The sequence below is a fragment of the Choloepus didactylus genome (assembly GCF_015220235.1).
Source record: "Choloepus didactylus isolate mChoDid1 chromosome 23 unlocalized genomic scaffold, mChoDid1.pri SUPER_23_unloc3, whole genome shotgun sequence".
In the NCBI taxonomy this organism is placed as follows: Eukaryota; Metazoa; Chordata; class Mammalia; order Pilosa; family Megalonychidae; genus Choloepus; species Choloepus didactylus.
Window position 1 is genome coordinate 530882 of NW_023637597.1, and position 21270 is coordinate 552151.

Genomic DNA, 21270 nt, shown 5'->3' on the forward strand with positions numbered 1-21270 from the left:
CCTTCCTTTGCAGGCCTGAGCCTCTCCTGAGAAACCTCCATTCCAAGACCCCAGAAAGCAGATCCATCCAGAATTCCCAGTCCTCTCCCACGAGCTCATGCAGCAAAATGTTACCACAAGCTAATGTACCTCCACTGGAGACTTCCCACTGCTGCAGAGGATATAGACTAGAAAACGAAGCAGCACTTTTGAGCATCAACAATGCATTGCGGCATGTGGAAGACTGAGACCATCTCAGACTCCAGAGCCAGGCATCCTTCCAGCTCTTTCACCCTCCTTACAGTTAATCCTATATCTATCAATTCATTAAACACCTGAATTCACATCAATTCAAAAAATTCCAGCCCACTTCAACAGAGTTCATTGTAATTCCTGCCTGTGCATACTTGTAACATTATTTTCTGAATACGCAGGAAGTGATGGGAAAATTGAATCACAAAGGCTGTGGTGAGATTAGTGGATGGAATTAGTCTTTTTGTCACATTTTACATAGTGTATCTTTTTGTGTTCCCTTCTATTTAGCATTGCACTCATTGACTATGTCCCTGCTGCTGCCATCTGTGCTAAAGAGGGAAAGCTTTGTGAAAACTCATGGTGGTGAAACTTTTCACTCTTGAGACTTTGTGATTAATTAATTTATATAACAGCATTTGGGTTCAGCTCTGGATGAGCTTACTATGTATTTGTGGACTCCTCTGAGGGATATGGTTTCTTCTGTGGTTGTTTTTTGTTTTTTGTTTTTCAGCATAGGGATGTAATTCTCCTTAACGGAGGGCTGCAAGTCTCTGATAAGTCACAAGGGGACTGGGAATCAGGGCTGTGGAATAACTCTGAGAACAGGGGGGTGTCTCCCTTGGGGGATTTGGGATCACTCTGACAGCAGGCTGGGGTTCTCAAAGGATGTGGCGCTCTCTGAAAGAGAAAAATGATCCACCAGTTCCCCTCTTGTAAAAGTCATACATCAGTGTCTACATTGAGTTCAGCAGGAGAAGGGGCATGAAAATGTGCTCAATGTCATCAGTAATCAGCAAAATGCATATTAAAACTAGAAGGCCTCACTCCCATATCTAACAGAATGGACACAATCTGGGTGAGGAAGGACTTTAGGAGGAAAGGTGCACACCCAGTGCTCCTGCAGCCACTGCCCTCTCAGTCCAGGCTGCTCAGACAGGTGTGCACACCTTAGTCAAGGAGACAATTGGGGTCCATGGACCTCACTCATTAAACTCATTAAACTGGCAAGCCCCAGCCCAGCAGGTGACTTTGCCAGATGCTGGCCCAGGGTTGGTCGGTTGAAGGTGAAACTAATTCTTTGTGGAGCTGTTACATGTCAGTTGCTAATTCTTTGTGGAGCTGTTACATGGCAGTTGGTCTGGAATGTTCTGGGTTCTGAGCCAGCATGGGAGCCAAGCAGACAACTGGTTACTTTGTGTGGTCACCTGATCCCCAGGAAGGCTCACATGAGGCAACTGACAGTGTGAAGATGCTTGAGGAGCATGGCCACAAGTTTGGACATTCCTGATCCTTCAGAGGCACTTCATTTGGGGAAAACTGCTTTGTATTTCAGGTCAGGGATTGAAATGTAGAGGCATGAAGTTGGGTTAGGATTAGGGTCCTTCACTTGGTTCAGGAAAGGAAAGGGATTTTTCCAGGGCTGCTTATTTTGCCAGGGCTGCTTTGATAAATACCACATACTGGTTGGTGTAAGAAACAGGAATTTATTTTTTCATGGATTTAGAAGCTAATAGTCCAAAATCAAGGTGTCAGCAGAGCCATGCTTTCTCCAAAGACTTTAGAAATCCCCCATCACATGGCAATCTTGCTCTCTCACTCTCTGTGGCTTCTCCTACTTCTCTCTTCTACTTCCACATCCAAAGTCCTTTGCTTATAGGGACCTCAGACACATTGCATTAAGGCCCACCCCCATTCAGTTGGGCCACACCTCAACTAATAATAGCATCTCCAAAGGTCCTATTTCCAAGTGGATTTACACCCAGCAGACTTGGAATTAGGACTTGGACATATCTTTTGTGGGGGGAGGTGATTCAGTCCCCAAAGGAGTGAAGGGCACTATTGGTCCAGGGGTCCAGGGCAATAATTTTTATTGTTATTGAGGATCTCTGTCCCCAAGGATCCATCCACACTCCCTTCCCCAGATCCAACATACATCAACATTCTGATTTTACGAAGTGACCTAACTTCCCCAAACATCAGTGTCCTTAACTATTTTGATAACACATATTCTCGATGAGCTGTAATGCATAACACCCATGGAAAGGCTGAAAGTTAGTTTCCATCCTCTCCTGTCCTGAAACCACACAAGAACCCTTTCTGCAAGCAACCATTACCATGTTTTCTGCTTATTCTTCCAGGCAATTGATAAAATTGTATGAAATACCAGTCATTTTTTTAAGGTTTTACATATATTTACGCATTTTTAGCCTCATAATACTAATAAGAAAGCCTTATTAAAATTTCCACACCAGGAACTGAGGCCCAGATGGGCTAAGCTACCTTCCCAGGAACATGTGGCTTCTGAGTGGGATGCTCTCAGTCACTGCGCTGTGCAGCCTTCCTGTATTGTCTCATCTATTGTCCATTCAGTTAATCTGTTGAGTATTTTAACTGTGCACCAAAGTACAAGATCCACCTGCTTAATAGAAATTTTGATTCAGGCACTTTCTGAATAGTGAGTTCACAATTTTGACTTTCGCATATATTATTAACATTTTCCCCATGCTCTTCTCCTAGCAAGATGTCAATAATTCTCCATATTGTGAATGCAGTTTCCAGGACCTTGCCTCAAGGATACAAGAAGAAAAGAAACAGATATTAATGGATTCAAACATGGGATGCACAGAAGGATTGATGGACCATCTTGAAAATGGATGGCTCATCCCCAGCTGTGGTTCAACAGCATCAAAATGGGCTTCTGCCCAAAGCCAAGGACAGACCATCAAATATCACAACCTACAACCTGCCACATGCAACGTACTGTGGAGACTTAATCATTCAGTTGATTCAACAGTAATGGTTTAGGGAAAAACTAGAAAAATGTTAAGGCGTCTTCTTTTATTATTGATATATAATACACATACCATAACATTCACCCTGCTAAAAGTGGGCAATTCATGGGCTTTTAATATATTCTCAAGGTAGTACAACCATAACCATTATGTAATTCCAGAATATTTTGATCACTCCAAAAGGAAACCCTCCCAATTATACCCACCCCAGCCAAGGTAACTATGTTATGTTTCTGCAGATTTGTCTATAATAGTCATTTCATAAAAACAGAAGAACATAATATTTTGCCTTCTGTGTCTTGATTTCTTTCACTTAGTATAATGTTTCCAGGTTGATCCATGTTGTAGGATGTACAAATACTTCACTCCTCTTTATAACTGATTAATATTCCTCATATGGATATGCTACATTTTGTTTATCCATTCACCAGTTGATGATATTTTGGTTGTTTCCCCTCTTTGGCTATCATGAATAATGTTGCTATGAACATTTATGTATACATTTTGGATGAATTAAATTTTGATGTCATCTACAAATTAAGATTGTTTTACTTCTTCCCTTCCAATATGGACACGACTAATTTATTTTTCTTGCCTATTAGCTGTGGTTAGAATCCTCAATACAACATTGCACACAAGTGGTGACAGCATATATCCCTGTATTTTTTTCTGTTCTTTGGTTAAAACTTTCATTTTTTCACCATTAACTCTGATGTTAGCTCCTGGATTTTGATTGATTACTTTTATCAGGTCAAGGAAGTTCCATTCTGTGCCTACTTTTTTTTAGTGTTTTATCAAGTAGGGATGTTTAATTTTGTTACTTGATTTTTTTAAAGTTTCTTCAAAAGATCATATGCTTTTTAATTTTTTTTTAAATGTAATTTTATTGAAATATATTCACATACAATCATCCAAAGTGTACAACAGTTGTTTACAGTTGCATCATATAGTTGTGCATTTGACACCACAATCATTTTTTGAACATTTTCAACACTCCAAAAAATAAAAATGAAAATAAAAGAGAACACTCAAAGCATCCCATGCCCCAACTCCCCCCATTTACTTTTTTTAATTGAAATATATTCACATATCATACAATCATCCAAAGTGTAAAACAGTTGTTCACAGTCTCATCATATATACTGGATTGCAATTCAACAATTTCAGATATTTCCTTCTAACTATTCTAATAAACTAAAAACTAAAAGGAGATATCTATATAATGCATCAAAGTCACCTCCAGAATGCCTCTCAACTCCATTTGAAATCTCTCAGCCTTTAAAACTTTGTTTCAATTCTCTTCCCACATGGGGGGAGGGCGGTGAGTTTACCCGCTGAATTGGCTTAGAGAGAGAGGCCATATCTGGGCAACAAAAGAGGGCCTGTGGGGGTGACTCAGGCACAATTATGAGTAGGATTAGCCTCTCCTTTGTAGTATCAAACTTTGTAAGGAAAAGCCCCAAGATCAAGGGCTCAGCCTACTAACCTGGGGGTCCCCAATGCTTGCAAGAATATCAGGAATTCCCCAGCTGGGGGAGTTCAGTATTTCCACATTTTTCCACAGTCTCTCAAGGGGGCTTTGGAAATACTTTTTATTCTCTGCCCAAATTACTCTGGGTTGTATGGCGGCTTTATGCTAACCTGTACAACAACAAGGTCTCACTCCCTAGTCAAGTTTCCATGTAATTATTGCATTTGAGTAAAATGACCATACAAGTTAAATTATATAGTGTGCTACAGAAAATATAGATTTTGTGCCAAATAAATATCTCTTCCTTTGGTCCCACACAGAAGTCAATGTTTCAAAACATGGTTAGTATCATCCTCTACCCTTTAGTCAGATCTACCCCAATCTCAACCAAGTCCATTTTGTTTATATCTCCAATCGAAGTTTAATCTCCTTTTCTGCCTCTTTAGCAGGTGATTCATGGGGCAGTGCTGACACTCCCAGCTGCCGAACTCTGGCTCTGAATTCCAGGTGCCACACAGACACCTGAAGCTCCAGGGACTGACCATGTCACACACAAACATGTCAGAATCTCAAAATTTAGAAATATCTGTTACAACTCATGAATAAAAGTGACAGCTGTAAGAGCTTACAATCTAGGAACCTTTACATAAACCTTCCTTCTAGCCCATGCTCCCAGATTCAATTCTCAGAGTTTACACATTGTTATTAGTTTATTTTAGTGAGGCATTATAATGTTTGTCTTTTCATTTCTGTTTTATTTCCTTCAACCTACTGTCCTCCTTGTCCCTTCACTTCATTGCATGCCTCATAACTTTATTCCTTCTTTCTGCTCCCTCATGCAAAAACATTCATATATTTGTACATTTAATCACACTCATTGACCACTCTAGGGTTCACTAAGTTATACATTCCCAGTTTTTATCTTCTGTCTTTCCTTCTGGTGTCACATAGACCCCTAACCTTCCTCTTTCAACCATATTCACAGTCATGTTTGTTCAGTGCACTTACAATATTGTGCTACTATCACCCAGTATTGTGCTATCCATTTCTAGAACTACACAGTCAACCCCCTAGAACATTCTATGTTCCTTCAACATCAAAAGTCTGATCACTACCCTCTATTTCCGGATACCTTCACCTCTACACTCTTCTCCAAACCTCTCTCTCCTGCCTTTTCCCATCTGTCTGTAGCACTCCCTTTAGTATTTCCTGTACAGGAGGTCTCCTGTTCACAAACTCTCTCAGTGTCTATCTGTCAATATTTTTAACTCTCCCTCATTTTTGAAGGACAGTTTTGCTAGATATAGGATTCTTGGTTGGCAGTTTTTCTCTTTCAGTATCTTGAACATGTCATGTCACTGCCTTCTTGCCTCTATGTTTTCTGCTGAGAGATCTGCACTTAGTGTTATAGAGCTTCACTTGTATGTGATGGATTGCTTTTCTCTTGCTGCTTTCAGAATCCTGTCTTTGTCTTTGACATTTGAAAATCTGTTTAGTATCTTGGAATAGGTCTATTTGGATCAATTCTGTTTGGGGTGTGCTGTGCTTGGCCCAGCATTCTTGTCTCAAAGGCATCTTCTGGGGTGAGGGGCTGCCAGCAGCAGGCACAGATCTGCCACCCTCTGTGGCAGGGCCCAGAAGAGACAGGCAGGGGCGCCGAGCTGGGCTCTGCCCTCGAGGCGATACCTGACTTGGTATCCATCTCCTTGGCTCTCTGGACCTCCTTTTCCCCAAATGTACTTGATGTAGCTGAGCCAGAGAGCCCTTATGGTTCTGGCTCCCTCCCCCTCCTGGCACACAGTAGGTGCTCAGGAAGCATCTGTGAGTGAAGAAAGCAACCTTCGGGCAAATCACAGGGGCTGCCCTCCAGGCGAGCTCCAGCACCCTCTCAGCCACCCCACCCCAACCAGCCAAGGACACAGCTACAGTCCATGGCTTGCCTCCTGACACCCATTCCACACTCTTTGCTGGGCATTTGGGAGCCACGTTTGAATTTGAATTTGAAGTTCAACCCCTGCAGAAATGTCTTGAGGCTCCCACCAGGGTCTCTGTGCTGGCATCTAGGGTAACCCTCTGAGTGACACATCAATGCCCCCGGCCCTTAGCCCAGGCTGGGAGGAAACTGGGTTAGAAACAAAAACCTGCCCTTCCCAGTGGCAGGAGGGAGCCAGCGGCAGGAAGGTGCAGGCTTGTGGCACTTGGAGCAGGAGGGGGGCGGGGAATGTGCCCAGGGAGCCACGCGCTGGGGAGCCAAGCAGCTGGCCTGAGGGATGTGGCACTTTGGGGCCAGGAGGTGGGCGTGTGCGGGCCCCTGCCTGAGTGTGTTTCCAGGCCCCTGTGCCTGTTTCAGAACCCTGGGCTCTCCCTCCCAAGTGCCGCCGGCCCTGAGACCTCCGCGCAGCAGCCAGCTCCTGGGCCCCGGTGCGCCCGCCTCTCCCAAACCCTGGAGCAAGGCAGGGGAAAGGGGCGCCCTGACCACGCAGGCGGCCCGAGGCACACGCACCCAACCCGGGCAGGCTCTGCAGGGAAGCCCCCGCGCCACTAGGTGGAGCCCGACCCGCAGGCTTCAGCTGGACTGCGGGCGCACCATGGGAACACTGCCAGGCTCCGGTTCCTCCGAGTCCCCTCTGCGGCTCGGACGAAGCGCAGACGCCGCGGGGCCGGGCCCTGGGCCTGGTCCAAGCCTTCACCACCGGCCCTGGCAGTCCGGAGTGGCCGCGACGGCATCGCGCTCCCGGCCCGCCGCTTTTCAGAGGCCCGGGCCACCCCAGCGCGCGAGCGTCTGCCAGGCCGGGGCAACCTACCTGTAGGCGCCATCGCTGCCACCGCCGCCGCCATCACCCGGAGGCTCCGGGAGGCTCGCGCCCGGCCTCGTCCTGGCCTCGTCGCTACCGCTGCGGCGCGGGCTCGGGCGACCACGGCGAGACGGGCCTGGGGCCGGCCACCCAGGGAGGCGGTCCGCCACCCCCTGGCGCAGCAGTTCGCGCGGCCCGGGGCGGCCACGGCTGGCGGCGATGGTGCGGCGCCCAGCGCCCCGCGCGTAGTCTTGAGCCTGGTCCTTGGCGGCGGCGGCGGCGGCGGCCCCCCGATTCCCCCGCCGGAGAGAGCGCGGGAGGCGGCGGCAGAGCGGCGGCGATCGACGGGACCTCGCGCGGCCCAGCTGCTGCGCAGTACGGCCGGGGCTTTCGGGGATCGGCAGGCGCGCTCCTCCGGGCGTGGCGGGTCGCCCCCCACGCCCGCACCCCGCAGCCTGCCATGGTGGCGGAGCGGTTAGAGTGGCGGCCTCCGCGGCCCGAGATTTTTTTAAAACTCCCGACCCCACGCCCGCCCCTCCCCGGCTCCGCCCCCATCCCTCCACGCGCCCTGAAAGACACCGACCGCTTCCCTTGGCCAGCCCCAGCCCTTGGTCCCCGCGCCCTTCTGGGACTCGGGCGGCTCGGGGTCCGGGTGCGGGGGCCCTGGCCCTCCCGCGTCAAGCCTCGTGTCCCGCCCCAAGCCGAAGCCTCCATCCCCATGCCGGTCTCCTGCACCAGCGCTCCACGCCGGCCGGACCGGGCTTCGCGGCAGACACCCCGCTCCCCAAGTCGCGCTTCTCCAGGAGCAGGGCTCGGCTGCCGGGCTCGCGCAGCGTTGGGCTCCTCCTTTCTCTGGGCGGTCCAAGCGCGGGGCTCCCGGGTCCCCATGCTTGGGACTTCGGCTGCGGGCGCATAGGGTGTCGGCGAGACCCTTGCGGTTGTGGGGGCTGTTCGGTCTAGAGACTCCCGCAGAGAGTTCGGGGCACAGGGCGCTCTCGCAAGAGGCTGCAGGAACCCCGGGCACCCCGAGCGCACTCTCAGAAATTCCCAGCCCTGGGCTCCCCTCTCCGCATCCCCAGCGCACCGCTCCCTTAGCGTGAAGGGCTGGCACTGGAAGGCTGAGACAGGAAGCGCCCGCCGCCTGTGGTCGGCCAGTGCTCCCTGCTTGTAGTCAAATGTCGGCCGAGTGCCCCTTGCGCGCCAGCCACGCCAACGCTGGCGGGTTGGCAGTGAGAGCCCAGCACAGAGAGGGCTGGTGCAGCGGGTGCCTAGCACCTGATCTCATTAGCTCTGGTTCCTACAAAGGGCTTTGCCACTTCATCTGTTTCTCTGCCTGATTAAGGAGCGCTGGTGCCTGGGAAAGCAGGTAGGGGTGGGAAGGGGGTGCCAGGAGGTGTCCCATTGTTGGTGCAGGTGCAGCCACCGGCAGAGGTGGAAGCAGGCCTGGGAGAGAGAGGCGGCCATGGGAGGGTTCCTGGCCTGCCCAGCCAGGGTGGACGGATCCTTCCTAAAGTTATCTGCTTTCCCCCCAGCTTACTGACCACTTCAGCAGTGGGCCCCCCAGGGCTGGCTCTGTGGCCTTTCTGTACCCTAGCCACTTACCCTAGGACCCAGAGGGCTGCCCTCAGCTGGCGACCGGTGCCCACGCCCAGTGGACGGTGGGATCCACCCGGAGCTCTCCAGGCCTCAGTGCTGCCCGGCTCTTCCGCCTGGCCTGAATTCTCACTGCCCCTTCCTGTTGATCTTTCCTTCTCAGGGAAATGAACAGTTGGAGGAGGCGCACATTCAGTTCTCGGTGTTTTTTTCTGTGGTCGGAAGCCCCAGTCAGGTCATGGTTTACTGTGCTGCCAGGATTTTCTCTCACTTGTAAGCTGTGGTTGGCGACAGAGCAGAGACACCAGCTGATACAAGGTGCATGGCAGGGTCTCCCCTGGGTGTGTTAGGGACACTACCACATTCCCAGAAGCTGGGTTGTAAGGAGACAGCACTATTTGGTCAGGAAGAAAGAGTACCTGTCTGTTGGATGGGAGAGTGGAGGGTGGGGCACGTTAATACTGAAAAGAATAACTGTGTTCATGAGCAGAGTGGATTTTGAGGAAAGATGTCATGACCACCCTTCGCAGAAACAAGGTTTACACGAAGCAGCCACATGGGGGTCCACCTCCTGCACACAGGTGACTGACGGGGATGTGGGCCATGGGGCCAGGGTCAGGTGTGTTCTCTGAAGGCACAGCCAGGCAATGGGGTGCAAGTGCAGGCCTGCCCAGCCTCCAGGAGCCTTGCGAGTCATGCTTTACAGATCCTACAACTGTTGCGCTTGCTCCACTGGATTCCTATAACCCTGGCTCCTCTTGGAAAGGTCAGGGCTTGAGTTGCATCCCATCCTCACTGAGATGACACTGGGGCTCAGGAGCCTTGGCAGAGGACTGGGGGACGTGAAGCTCTGGGGAGGGTGGCAGGGACCCTGGCCAGGGCCCTCTCTAGAAACCAGGTTGTACGTCCCACTGCGTCCCAGTCAGTGGGAGGGAGAAGAGACGGCAGGTGGACAATTGTGTCTTGTTGTCTGGGGATGAGTGGGAAAGAGCTGTTTAAATAGCCATTTCCCTGGATCTGTTTCTTTCAGGGGTGAAAAATGGAGAAACCAGGGAGCCGTTTCGCCACACTTCAGCTTTTGTGTGGCACTGCAGGCCACCCTGTGGCTAATCGACACCCCTTGGGCCCATCTGTTGGCCAATGTTCCCAACACAGAACCCAGGGAGAGGCCTGCTGTGGTCTGGGGCTGCAGCTCTGACAGGGGGTCTCTGCCAGCAGTGGGCCTGCCTCCCAGCGGGGCCTGGCCCTGCGGGGCAGAGGCCCTGCGGTCCAGCCCACACTGGGCATGGGCCATGATGCACCGAGGGACAGAGGACGGGTGTGGCCTGCCAGGGCCCTGGGCAGCACGCTGTTCTCCCCTCTGCCTCCCTCGGGGTGCCCCAGGGCCCTGGGCAGCACGCTGTTCTCCCCTCTGCCTCCCTCGGGGTGCCCCCACCCTCCTCTGCTGCAGGGACCTTTCTTTGCTTCTGATGGGAGGGCAGGTGCTTTGCTTTTCTGACCATAGTCCACGTGGGCTGCAGTGGGCCCGGGAGGATATGGGAACCTCGTTTAAAACTGAGTTGCTTAATTGGGGAGTGGAGGGTGTCCTGTCAGTGTGCCCAGAGGGGACAGGGGGCAGCTGTGCCTTCACCTCCTTAAGTGTATCCGATCTCAAAGCGCAGAAGTATAGAAATACTTTCCATCTACTTTTTTGCAAAGACTTTATCCTATTTTTCTCTGTCTTTGAATCACTTCACTGATCACTGCGCTGCAGCGAAGGTAAAGAGGCCTCCATGTCGATACTTAATGAAATTGCAGGATTAAAAAAAAATAATCCTTCAAAAAGCTGAAGCAACTCCATGGGGCCACAACTGTGGGGTTGTCTGTGGGCTGTGGGACCTGAAGCAGGCACTGGAAGGCCGGAAATCATTCCAGCCCCTTCTCCTTTCTGAATTGAAGGAAAACTCCCTTAGACGTGGATTGGAGGGTTAATTCTAGCCAACAAACCTTTTGCTGCTGGGAAGTGTGGCGGGTGGGCTCCACATGCTCCGGAAGTAAAGCTTCCAGGGCTCGTTGAGAACTTGCTAGGGCGACAAGTGTGTGTCTGTGCTTTCGTCTGTTTGTCCTTGGCTTTGTGCACCCAGGCCCTTGACCCTGGAACCGCGTGCCGGCAGACTGCGGATTCAATGCCCAGTGGTCAGCGTCCACGCTGTTTAGTTAGTGTGTGACTTGGTGAGTGGGGTGTTGCTTGGTAAACCTGTGGATGCTCACGAGAGCATCTGACTGTGTAGCTTTATTTGTGAGTCTGTGCCCTGATCATTAATTGGCAAAGGCTTTAAAAGAGTAGAAGACAACGCAGTATTTACATATTTCTTATGTGGACTGGTTTATTTTTCTTTCTTTTTAATGTAAAGAGAATTTTGGATTCAAAAACACAGTTTCTGGCACTGGGAGACCCTGAAAAATATTCATCGAATGGGAAAACTGTTTCTCATTACACATATATGCTTGTGTCCCAGGGTTGTGAGCATGGGGGGGGGGGTTCTTGTGGAGGGCCCCCATGGGCCTTGCCCACTCACCCATGCCTGTGGGTTGGGGGAAGGTCAGGAGGCCCCAGCTGAGACCCTCCCAGAGCAGGGGATCCTCCTGCTTGAAGCCGGAGACCACGCTGCCTCCACTGTCAGAGCCTGTAGGGAAAGAAAAGGGAAGCAGTGGATGCTGGGGGTGGGGGTGGGGGTTCAAGGGCAGAGGGGATTTCAGGAGCCCTGTGGTCTCCAATCCTACACCCAGGCCAGGTCCAATCCTTACCCTGCCCACATCGTGGGGATATGCGCTCCGAGCCGGTCCCCAACCTCTGCCTGTCTACAACACAGGTATATGGGTTCCGAGCTGAACCCAGCCTCCCCCATCTACATGGTGGAGATATGGGCTCTGAGCAAGACCCCAGCCTCCACCCACCTACCCCACAGGTATATGGGCTCTGAGGCAGGCCCCAGGCCTCCACCCGTCTACATGGCAGGAATATGGGCTCCAAGGTGGGACCCATGACTCCACTCATTTGAGGATATGGGTTCCGAGCCAGGCCCCCAGCCTCCACCCATCCACATAGTGGGAATAATGGCACTGAGCCTGTCCCCAGCCTCCAGCTGTCTACAATGTGGGGATTTGGGCTCCAAGCTGGGCCCCAGCCTATACCCATCTTCCCTTTGGGAATATGGTCTCTGAGCTAAGCCACAGCCTCCAGCAATCTACCCCACAGTGATATGGGCTCCTAGCCAGGCCCCAGCCTCCACCTGTCTACACTATGTGGATATGGGCTCTTGAGTCCTGCCCCAGCCTCCACCCATCTATACTGGGGATTTGGGCTCAAGCTGGGCCCCAGCCTCCACCTGTCTACCCCACATTTATATGGGTTCCAAGCTGGGCCCCATACTTCCATCCACTATGTGGATATGGGATCCAAGCCAGGCCCCAGCCTCCACCTGTCTACACTGTGTGGATTTAGGCTCTGAATCCTGCCCCAGCCTCCACCCATCTACACTGTGGATATTTGGGCTTGAGCCAGGCCCCAGCATCCACCTGTGTACCCCACATTTATATGGGTTCCAAGCTAGGCACCATGCTTCCACCCATCTACACTATGTGGATATGGGATCTGAGCCAGAACCCAGCCTCCAGTGACTACATTGTGGGAATATGGGCTCGGAGCCAGGCCCCAGCTTGTACCAGTCTACACCACATGTATATAGATAGTCTTCAAGCTGGTCTCAAGCCTCCACTCATCTACACTTTGGGGATATGGACTCCAAACTGGGCCACAGCCTTCATTTGTCTACCCCACAGGTATATGGGCTCCAAGCTGGTCCCCAAGCCTAGACCCATCTACTCTGTGGGGTTATGGGCTCCGAACCGGACCCCAGTTTCCATCAGTCTACACTGTGGTGATGTGGGCTCTGAGCAGGGCCCCAGCTCCATCCATCTAAATTGTGGGTACATGGGCTCCGAGCCAGACCCCAGCCTCTCCCTGTCTACACCACAGGTATATGGGCTCTGAGCCAGGTCCCAGCCTCCACTCATGTTCATTGTGGTAATATGGCCTAGAGTCAGGTCCCAGCCTCCAGTTGTTTACTCCACATGTATATGGGCTCCGGGCTGGGCCTCACATGTCCACATATCTACAGCAGAGTAATATGGGCTCCAAGCCAGGTCCTAGCCTCCACATATCTACATTGCAGGAATTTGGGCTCTAAGCTGGGACCCAGCTTCAACCTGTCTACACCAGAGTCATTTGGTCTCCAAGCCAAGCTCTAGCCTCCACCTATCTACACCACAGGTATATGGGCTCCATGCCAGGCCCCAGGTCTCCACCCATCTGCATTGTTGTATATAGGCTCAAGCTGGGCCCCACCCTCCACCTGTTTACCCACAGGTATATGGGCTCCAAGCTGGGCCCTACACCTCCATCTGTCTACACTGTGTGGATATGGGCTGTTAGCCAGGCCCTTGCTTCTACCTCTATACCCTACAGGTATATAGGCTTCGAGTTGGCCCGCAGCATCCACCCATCTATATTACAGGAATATGGGCTCCAAGCTATGACCCAGCCTCTACCCATCTACACTTTGGGAATATGGACCCCAAGCCTGACCCCAGACTCCAACCGTCTACATTGTGGGAATTTAGGCTCTGAGCCACACGGCAGCCTACTCCTGTCTACCCCAAGTTATATGGGCTCTAAGTGGAACCCCAGGTTCCCCTTGTCTACCCCACAGTTATATGGTCTCTGAGATGGGCCCCAGCCTCCAGCTGTCTACACCACAGTTATATGGGCTGCAAGCTGGACCCCAGCCTCCCTCTGCTTACCCCACAGGTATATGTACTGTAAGCTGTTCAGCAGCCTTATAAACAATGTGGGGATATGGGCTCCGAATCAGGTACAGCCTCCACCAATCTACTCATGGGTATAGGAGCTCCCAGCCAGGACTCATGCCTCCAAATGTCTACCCCACGGGCACATGGGCTCCAAGCCGGACCTCAGGGTATACCAGTCTACATTGCAGGAATATAGGCTCTAAGCAGGGACCCAGCATCCAGCTGTCTAACTCACAGTTATATGGGCTTCATGCCAGACCCCATGTCTCCACCTGTCTACACTGCGGAAATATGGGCTCCAAGCCGAGCCCAACCTCAACATGTCTACACCACAGCTATATGGGCTCCAAGTTGGACCTGAGTGTACACCCGTCTATACTGTGGGGTATGTGCTCTCAGCCAGGCCCCAGCCTCCACCTGTCTACTCTGTGGGGATTTAGGCACCGTGCTGGGCGCAAGCCTCCACCAGTCTAAACTGTAGGGATATGAGCTCTGAGCTAGGCCAAAGTCTCCACCTCTCTACCCCACAAGGTTTTGGGTTCCAAGCTGAGCCCCAGCCACCACCAGTCTACACTATGGGGATATGGGCCCTGAGCAAGGACCCAGGGTCCACTTGTCCACCCCACAGATATATGGGCTCCAAGCTGGCTGTGGCTTTCACCTATCTACACCATAGTTATATGTGCTTGAAGCTGGGCCCCAGCCTACACCTGTCTACACCATAGGGATATGGGATCCAAGCTGGGCCCAGTCTCCATCTGTCTACACCATGAGTATATGTACTACAAGCAGGGCCCCAGCCTCCGTCTTCTACCCCACAGGTATATGGGCTCCAAGCTGTACCCTGCCTCCACCTATCTACACTACATGTATATGGGCCAGATATATTATGGGACTATGGGCTCCAAGTCGGAGCCCATTCTTCACACATCTGCATTGTGGGGATATGGGCTCTGAACCTGGCCCAAACTCCACCTCTTCCTCCCACAGGTGTATGGGCTACAAGCTGGACCCCAGCCTCTACCTGTTTACCCCACAGTTATGTGGGCTCCAAGTTAGGACATAGCCTCCACCTACCTACGTTGGGGTAATATGGGCTCCAACCTGGATCCCAGCGTCCATCTGTCTACCCCTAAGGTCTATGGGCCTCAAGCTAGGCCCTAGCTTCCACACATCTACACCGTTGGGATATCGGCAACAAGCCTGGCCCCACATGCCCTTCTGTCTACACTATGGAGATAAGGGCTCCATGTAAGACCTCAGCCTCCACCTGTTTACGCTCTCGGGATATGGGCTCTGAGCCTGGCCCCAGCCTCTACCTGTCTACCCCAGAGGTATTTGGGCTCTAAGATTGTGCTCCATTCTCCAGCTCTGTACACCATAGTTAAATGGGCTCAAGCATGGTCCCACCCATCCACCTGTCTATAAAAAGGTCATTTGGGCTCCAAGCCAGGCCCTAGCTTACACCTGTCTCCACCAAAGGTATATGGGCTCTGAACCAGGCCCCACATCACAACCCACCTACTGTGTGGGGATATGGGCTCAGAGCCAGGTCCCAGCCTCCACCCATAAACACTGTGGGGATATGGGCACCAAGCAGCACCCTAGCCTCCACATCTCTACCCTATATGAATATGGGCCTGATGCTGGGGCCCAGCCTCCGTGCATCTACATCACAGAAATATGGGCTTTCAGCCAGGCCCCCAGGCTCCAGCTGTATAGCCTATAGTTATATGGGCTCCAAGCTGGGCCCCAGCCTATATCTGTCTACACTGCGGGTCTATGGGCTCTGAGCCGGGCCCCCATCTCCACCTGTCTACCCTGTGGGGTATAGGCTCTGAGCTGGGCCCCAGTATCCACCTGTGTATCTACAGGTATATTGATTCCAAGTTGAGCCAAAGCCTCCAAACATCTACATTGTGAGAAGACTGGCACCGAGCCTGTCCCCAGCCTCCACCTGTGTACACTGTGGGGATACAGACTCCAAGCTGATCCCAAGCCTCCACCCATCTATACCACAGGTATAGGGGTTCTAAGCTGGGCCCCACCCTCCACCTGGCAATCCTACAGCTATATGGGTTCCAAGCTGGCTCAAGCCTCTACTTGTCCACACCTCAGGTATATCAGCTCTGTGCTGGGCCCCAGGCTCCATTTGTCTGCCAAGAGGTATATGGGCTCTGAGCCAGGCCCCAGTCTCCACCTTTCTACAGCACAGCTATATGGGTTTTTAGCCAGGCTCCATTCCTCCGCCTGTGTGCACTATGGGGATATAGTCTCTGAACTGGGCCCAAGCCTCCACCCATCTACACTGTGGGGATATGGGCACTGATCTGGGCTCTAGCCTCTACCTGTCAAACTCACAGTTCTATGTATGGGCTCTAAGCCAGGCATCTACAATGTGGGAATATGGGCTCTGAACTGGGTCCTGATTTCCAACCATCTACCACAAAGGTATATGGCCTCCAAGCTAGGCCACATGCTTCCACCTATCTACACCACAGTTATTTGTGTTCTGAGCCAGGCTCCAGCCATGCCCTGTCTATACCACAGGTATATGGACTTGGAGCAGGGCCCCAGCCTCCACCTGTCTCACCACAGTTATTTGGGCTCCAAGCTTGGCCCTAGCCTATATGTTTTTGTGATATGGGTATCGAGCTGGGTCCGGACACTAATTGTATACCCAACAGATACATGGACTCTAAGTTGTGCCGCAGCCTACACCTGCCTATACTTTTGGAATATATTCTCCAAGCCAGGCCCCAGCCTCTACCCATCTACCCCATTGGTATATGGGCTCCAAACTGGCCCCCAGCCTTCACCTGTCTATCCCACAGGTATGAGGGCTTTGAGCTGGGCCACACTCTCCATCTGTCTATACCATATAAATATGGGCTCTGAGCCAGGCCCCAGCCTACACTATCTGGTATATGGCTTCCACTTGGACCCCAGTCTCCACCTGTCTATACCACAGTTACATGGGCTCCAAACTGGGCAGCATGCCTCCACCCATCTACACTGTGGGGTTATATGCTCTGAACTTGGCCCTAGCCACCAGGTGTCTACCCCATAAGTATATGAACACCGTTTTAGTTTGCTAATGCTGCTGGAGTGCAAAACACCAGAAATGGCCTGGCCTTTATAAAAAGGGTTTATTTGGTTATACAATTACAGTATTAAGGCCATAAAATGTCCAAAGTAAGGCATCAACAATCAGGTACCTTCACTGGAGGATGGCCAATGGTGTTCAGAAAACTTCTGTTAGCTGAGAAGGCACATGGCTGGTGTCTGCTCCAAAATTCTGGTTTCAAAATGGCTATCTCCCAGGACGATCCTCTCTAGATGCAGCTCCTCAAAAATGTCACTCTCAGTTGCTCTTGGGGTGTTTATCCTCTCTTAGCTTCTCTGGAGCAATGTCTGCTTTCAATGGCCATCTTCAAACTGTCTCTCATCTGAAGCTCCTCTCTCAGTTTCTGTGCATTCTTCAAAGTGTCCCTCTTGGGTGTAGCAAGCTCACTCCTTCTGTCTGAGCTTATATAGTACTCTAGTAAACTAATCAAGGCCCATGTTGAATGGGTGGGGCTACATCTCCACAGAAACTGTCCAATCAGTGTTATCACCCACAGTTGGGTGGGGCACATCTCCATGGAAACAATGTAATCCAAATGTTCCAACTTAATCCCCACTAATATGCCCCCACAAGATTGCTTCAAAGAACATGGCTTTTTCTGGGGGACGTAATATATACAAACCGATACAGACACCAAGCTTGGCCCCAGCCTCCTCCCCTCTTCTTTGTGGGCATTTGGTCTCCAAACCAGGCCCCAGCCTCCACCCATCTACCCCACAGGTTCTGGGCTCTGAGCCTGACCCCAGCCTCCACCCATCTACCTCACAGGTATGTGGGCTCCAAATTTTCCCCAGGCCTCTACCTGTCTATACCACAGTTTTTTGGGGCTCTGAGTGAGGCCCAGCCTCCACCTGTCTACATCACAGGTTTATATGCTCCAAGCTGGGTCCCCTGCCTTCAGCTGTCTACATCACAGGTATATGGGCTCTAAGCTGGGTCCCACTCCTCCACCCATATACACTGTGGGGATATGGGCTCCAAGCCATCCCCAACCTCCACCTGTCTACTGTGTGGGTATATGGGCTCTGAGCCATACCTTAGCCTCACCTATCTACATCACAGTTATCTGGGCTCCAAGCCAGGCCCTACAACTCCACCCATCTACACGGTGGTGATATGATGTCTGAGCCGGACCTTAGCCTCTACCTGGCTGCCTCACAGTTATATGTGTTCCAAGCTAGCCATAGCCTCCACCTGTCTACACTGTGGGGATATGGGCTCTAAGCCGAGCCCCAGCCTCTACCCAAATGTACAGTTTGGATAAGGGACCCAAGGCAGGCCTGTGGCTCCATATTTCTACCCCACAAGAATATGCTTTCCATACTGGGCCCCAAGTATCCACCTGCCTACAGAGTGGGGATATGTGCTCTGAGCTGGGCCCCAGCCTCCACCCATCTACACTGTTGGTATATGGGTTCCAAGGTAGTCCACACTCCCCACCTGTCTGCCAACAGGTATATGAGCTTTGATCTGGGCTTAAGCCACCACTCATCTACATTGCAGGAATATGGTCTCTGAGTTGGCCCCCACCTCTGCCTGTCTACACCACAGGTATATGGGCCCAAGCTGTTCCCAGCTTCCTCCTGTCTCCACACAGGTATATGGGTCGAAGCTGGGCCCCAGACTACACCCATCTACACCACAGGTATATGGGCTCTAAGCCGGACCCATCTTCTCCACCCATCTACACTGTGTGCCTATGGGCTCCGAGTCAGGCCCTAGCCTCTACCTGTCTACCCCACAGGTACATGGGGCCTAAACCGGGCCCCAGCCTCCATCCATCTACCCCACTGGAATATGGGCTCCACGCTGGGCCCCATGTCTACACCTCTCAAAACCACGGTTGTCTGGACTCCAAACCAAGGCCTAGGCTCCACCTGTCAAAACCACAATTATATGGGCTCCAAGCTGGACCCCAGCTTCCACTTGTTTATACCTCAGTTATATGGGCTTCATCCATGCTGGGCCCCAGGCTCCATCTGTCTACCGCATAGATACATGGGCTCTGAGTCGGGCCTGAGCCTCCACCTGTCTACAACACATATATATATAGGCTCTGATCCAGGCCACAGCATCCCCCCCATCTACACTGTAGGAATTTGGCAACCCAGCCAGGCCTCACTCTCCACCCATCAACACTGTGGAGTTACGGGATTTGAGCTGGCCCAAGCCTCCACCCATCTACACTGTGGGGATACGGGTTCAGACCCAGACCCTAAACTCCACCTGTCTACCACATAGGTATATGGGTTCTAAGCTAGACACCATCCTCCACCTGTCTAGACCAGTTATATGTGCTCCAAGCCAGGCCCCAGCCTCCACCTGTCTAACCCATGGGTATATGGGCTCCTTGCTTTGCCCCACGCCTCAACCCATCTACACTGTTGGGATATGGGCTCAGAGCCATACTCTAGCCTCTACCTGTGTGCCCCACAGGTATATGGGCTCCAAGCTATCTACACGGTGGGGATCTGGGCGCCGAGGTGGACCCCAGCAACCACCTGTCTACACTGTGGGAATATGTGTGCCAAGCCTGCCGCCAGCCTCCACCCTTCTGCCTTGTGGGAATATTGGCACTACTGTGCCCCAGCATATACTCATTTATACTATGGGTATATGGCTCCAAGCCAGGCCCCAGCCTCCACCCATTTACACTGTGGGAATAAGCATTCTGAGCTGGGCCCCAGCCTCCCCCTGTCTACACTAGAGGTATATGGGATCCAAGCCAGGCCTCAGCCTCCAACTGTGTACATCACAGGTATATGGGCTCCAAAACAGGCCCCACATCTCCACCCATCTACACTGTGGGGATATGATTTCCACATTGGACCCTAGTCTCCACCTGTCTACCCCACAAGTACATGGACTCCAAGCTGACTCCAGCCTTCACCTGTGTACACCACAGATATAAAGGCTCCGAGCCAGGCCCCAGCCACCATATGTCTACATCACAGGTATTTGGTATTCAAGCCAGGTCCCATGGCTTCACTCGTCTACACTCTGGGAATCTGAGGTACAAGCCAGAACCTAGCCTCCACCTGTCTACCCCAAAGTTTTATGTGCTCAAAGCTGAGCCATAGCCTACATCTGTCCAAACTGTAGGGATATGAGCTCCAAGCTGTTCCCTGCCTCCACCTGTCAAACCATAGGTATATTGACTCAAAGCTGGGCCTCAGGCCTCCAAATTTCTAAACTGTGGGCATATGGGCTCAAAGCCAGGCACCAGGATCCACTTGTCTACACCGTGCGGATATGAGTTCCAAGCTTGGACGCAGCTTTCGCCTGTCTACCCCACATGTATATGGGATACAAGTTGCGCCCCATGCCTCTCCCTGTCTACACTGTGGGCATATGGGCTCAAAGCCAGGCACCAGCATCCATCTGTCTACACTGTGGTCTTATGGGCTCTGAGCTGGGACCCAGTTTCTACCCATTTACCCCACAGGTTTTTGGCTTCCAAGCTGGGCCCCAGCTTCCAGTAGTCTACACAACAGATATATGGACTCTAATCCAGGCCACAGCCTCTACCTGTCTACACTGTGGGGATATGGACTCTGAACCAGGCCCCTGCTTCCACCCATCCATATTACAGACTATGGGCTCTTAGCCTGGCTGCAGCCTATACCCATCTGGCTCTGAGCCAGACCCCAGCCTCTAGCTATCTACCCCACAAGCATATGGGGTCATGCTGGGCCCAAGGCCTCCACCTGTCTACACTCTGGGGATATTGGCTCCAAGCTCTGCCCCAGCCTCCACCCATTTACACTGTGGGGATATGGGCTCTGAGCAGGACCCTAGCCTCTACCTGTCTACTCCAAAGTTATTTGGACTCTGAGCCAGGCTCCAGCCTCAACCTGTCCACCCCACAAGTATATGGGTCATGAGCTGGGCCCCATGCCTCAATCAGTCTATACTGTGTGGATATGGGCTCTGTTCTGATTTGCTAATTCTGCTGTTTTGCCAAACACCAGAAATAGATTGTCTTATATAAAGGGGGTTTATTTGGTTACAAAGTTACAGTTTTAAGGCCATGAAAATGTTCAAATTAAGGAATCAACATGAGTATACCTTCACTGAAGGAAAGCCAGTGACGTCTGGAAAAACTTTGTTAGCTAGGAAAGCCGTGGCTGGTGTCTGCTGATCCCGGCTCCTCTTTCATCTCCTGTGCTTTCTTCAAAATCTTGCTCTTGAGGCGTTTTGTCCTCTCTTAGCTTCTCTGGAGCAAACACTGGACTAGCATCGGCAAGGTGACAGCAAAAGTCTGCTTTCAGCAGCCATCTCCAAAATGTCCCTCTCAGCTGCTCTGAGGTCCTTCTGTTTGTGAGCTGTTTTATAGGACTCCAGTGATAAATCAAGACCCACAATGAAATGGGTGGGCCCACACCTCCATGGAAATAATCTAATTAA

General features: G+C 51.7%; 1 protein-coding gene across 1 annotated transcript; it reads left to right on the forward strand.

Moving 5' to 3' along the window:
- Positions 1 to 6718: 6718 nt before the first annotated feature.
- On the forward strand, positions 6719 to 11204 carry LOC119525019 (basic proline-rich protein-like). The gene is made up of 3 exons (XM_037823712.1): positions 6719 to 6918; positions 6981 to 9203; positions 9916 to 11204. The coding sequence occupies exons 1-2, from the start codon at positions 6719 to 6721 to the stop codon at positions 8206 to 8208; spliced, it is 1428 nt and encodes a 475-aa protein (XP_037679640.1). The 3' UTR covers positions 8209 to 9203; positions 9916 to 11204.
- The last annotated feature ends 10066 nt before the right edge of the window (positions 11205 to 21270 follow it).

What these genes read in the sequence shown, in the direction of transcription:
- LOC119525019 (XM_037823712.1), top strand. Translation starts at nt 6,719, where the DNA reads ATGTGCCCAGGGAGCCACGCGCTGGGGAGCCAAGCAGCTGGCCTGAGG. An exon ending in CAGCCAGCTCCTGGGCCCCG is followed by an intron (nt 6,919 to 6,980) that starts GTGCGCCCGCCT and finishes CTGACCACGCAG; the next exon opens with GCGGCCCGAGGCACACGCAC.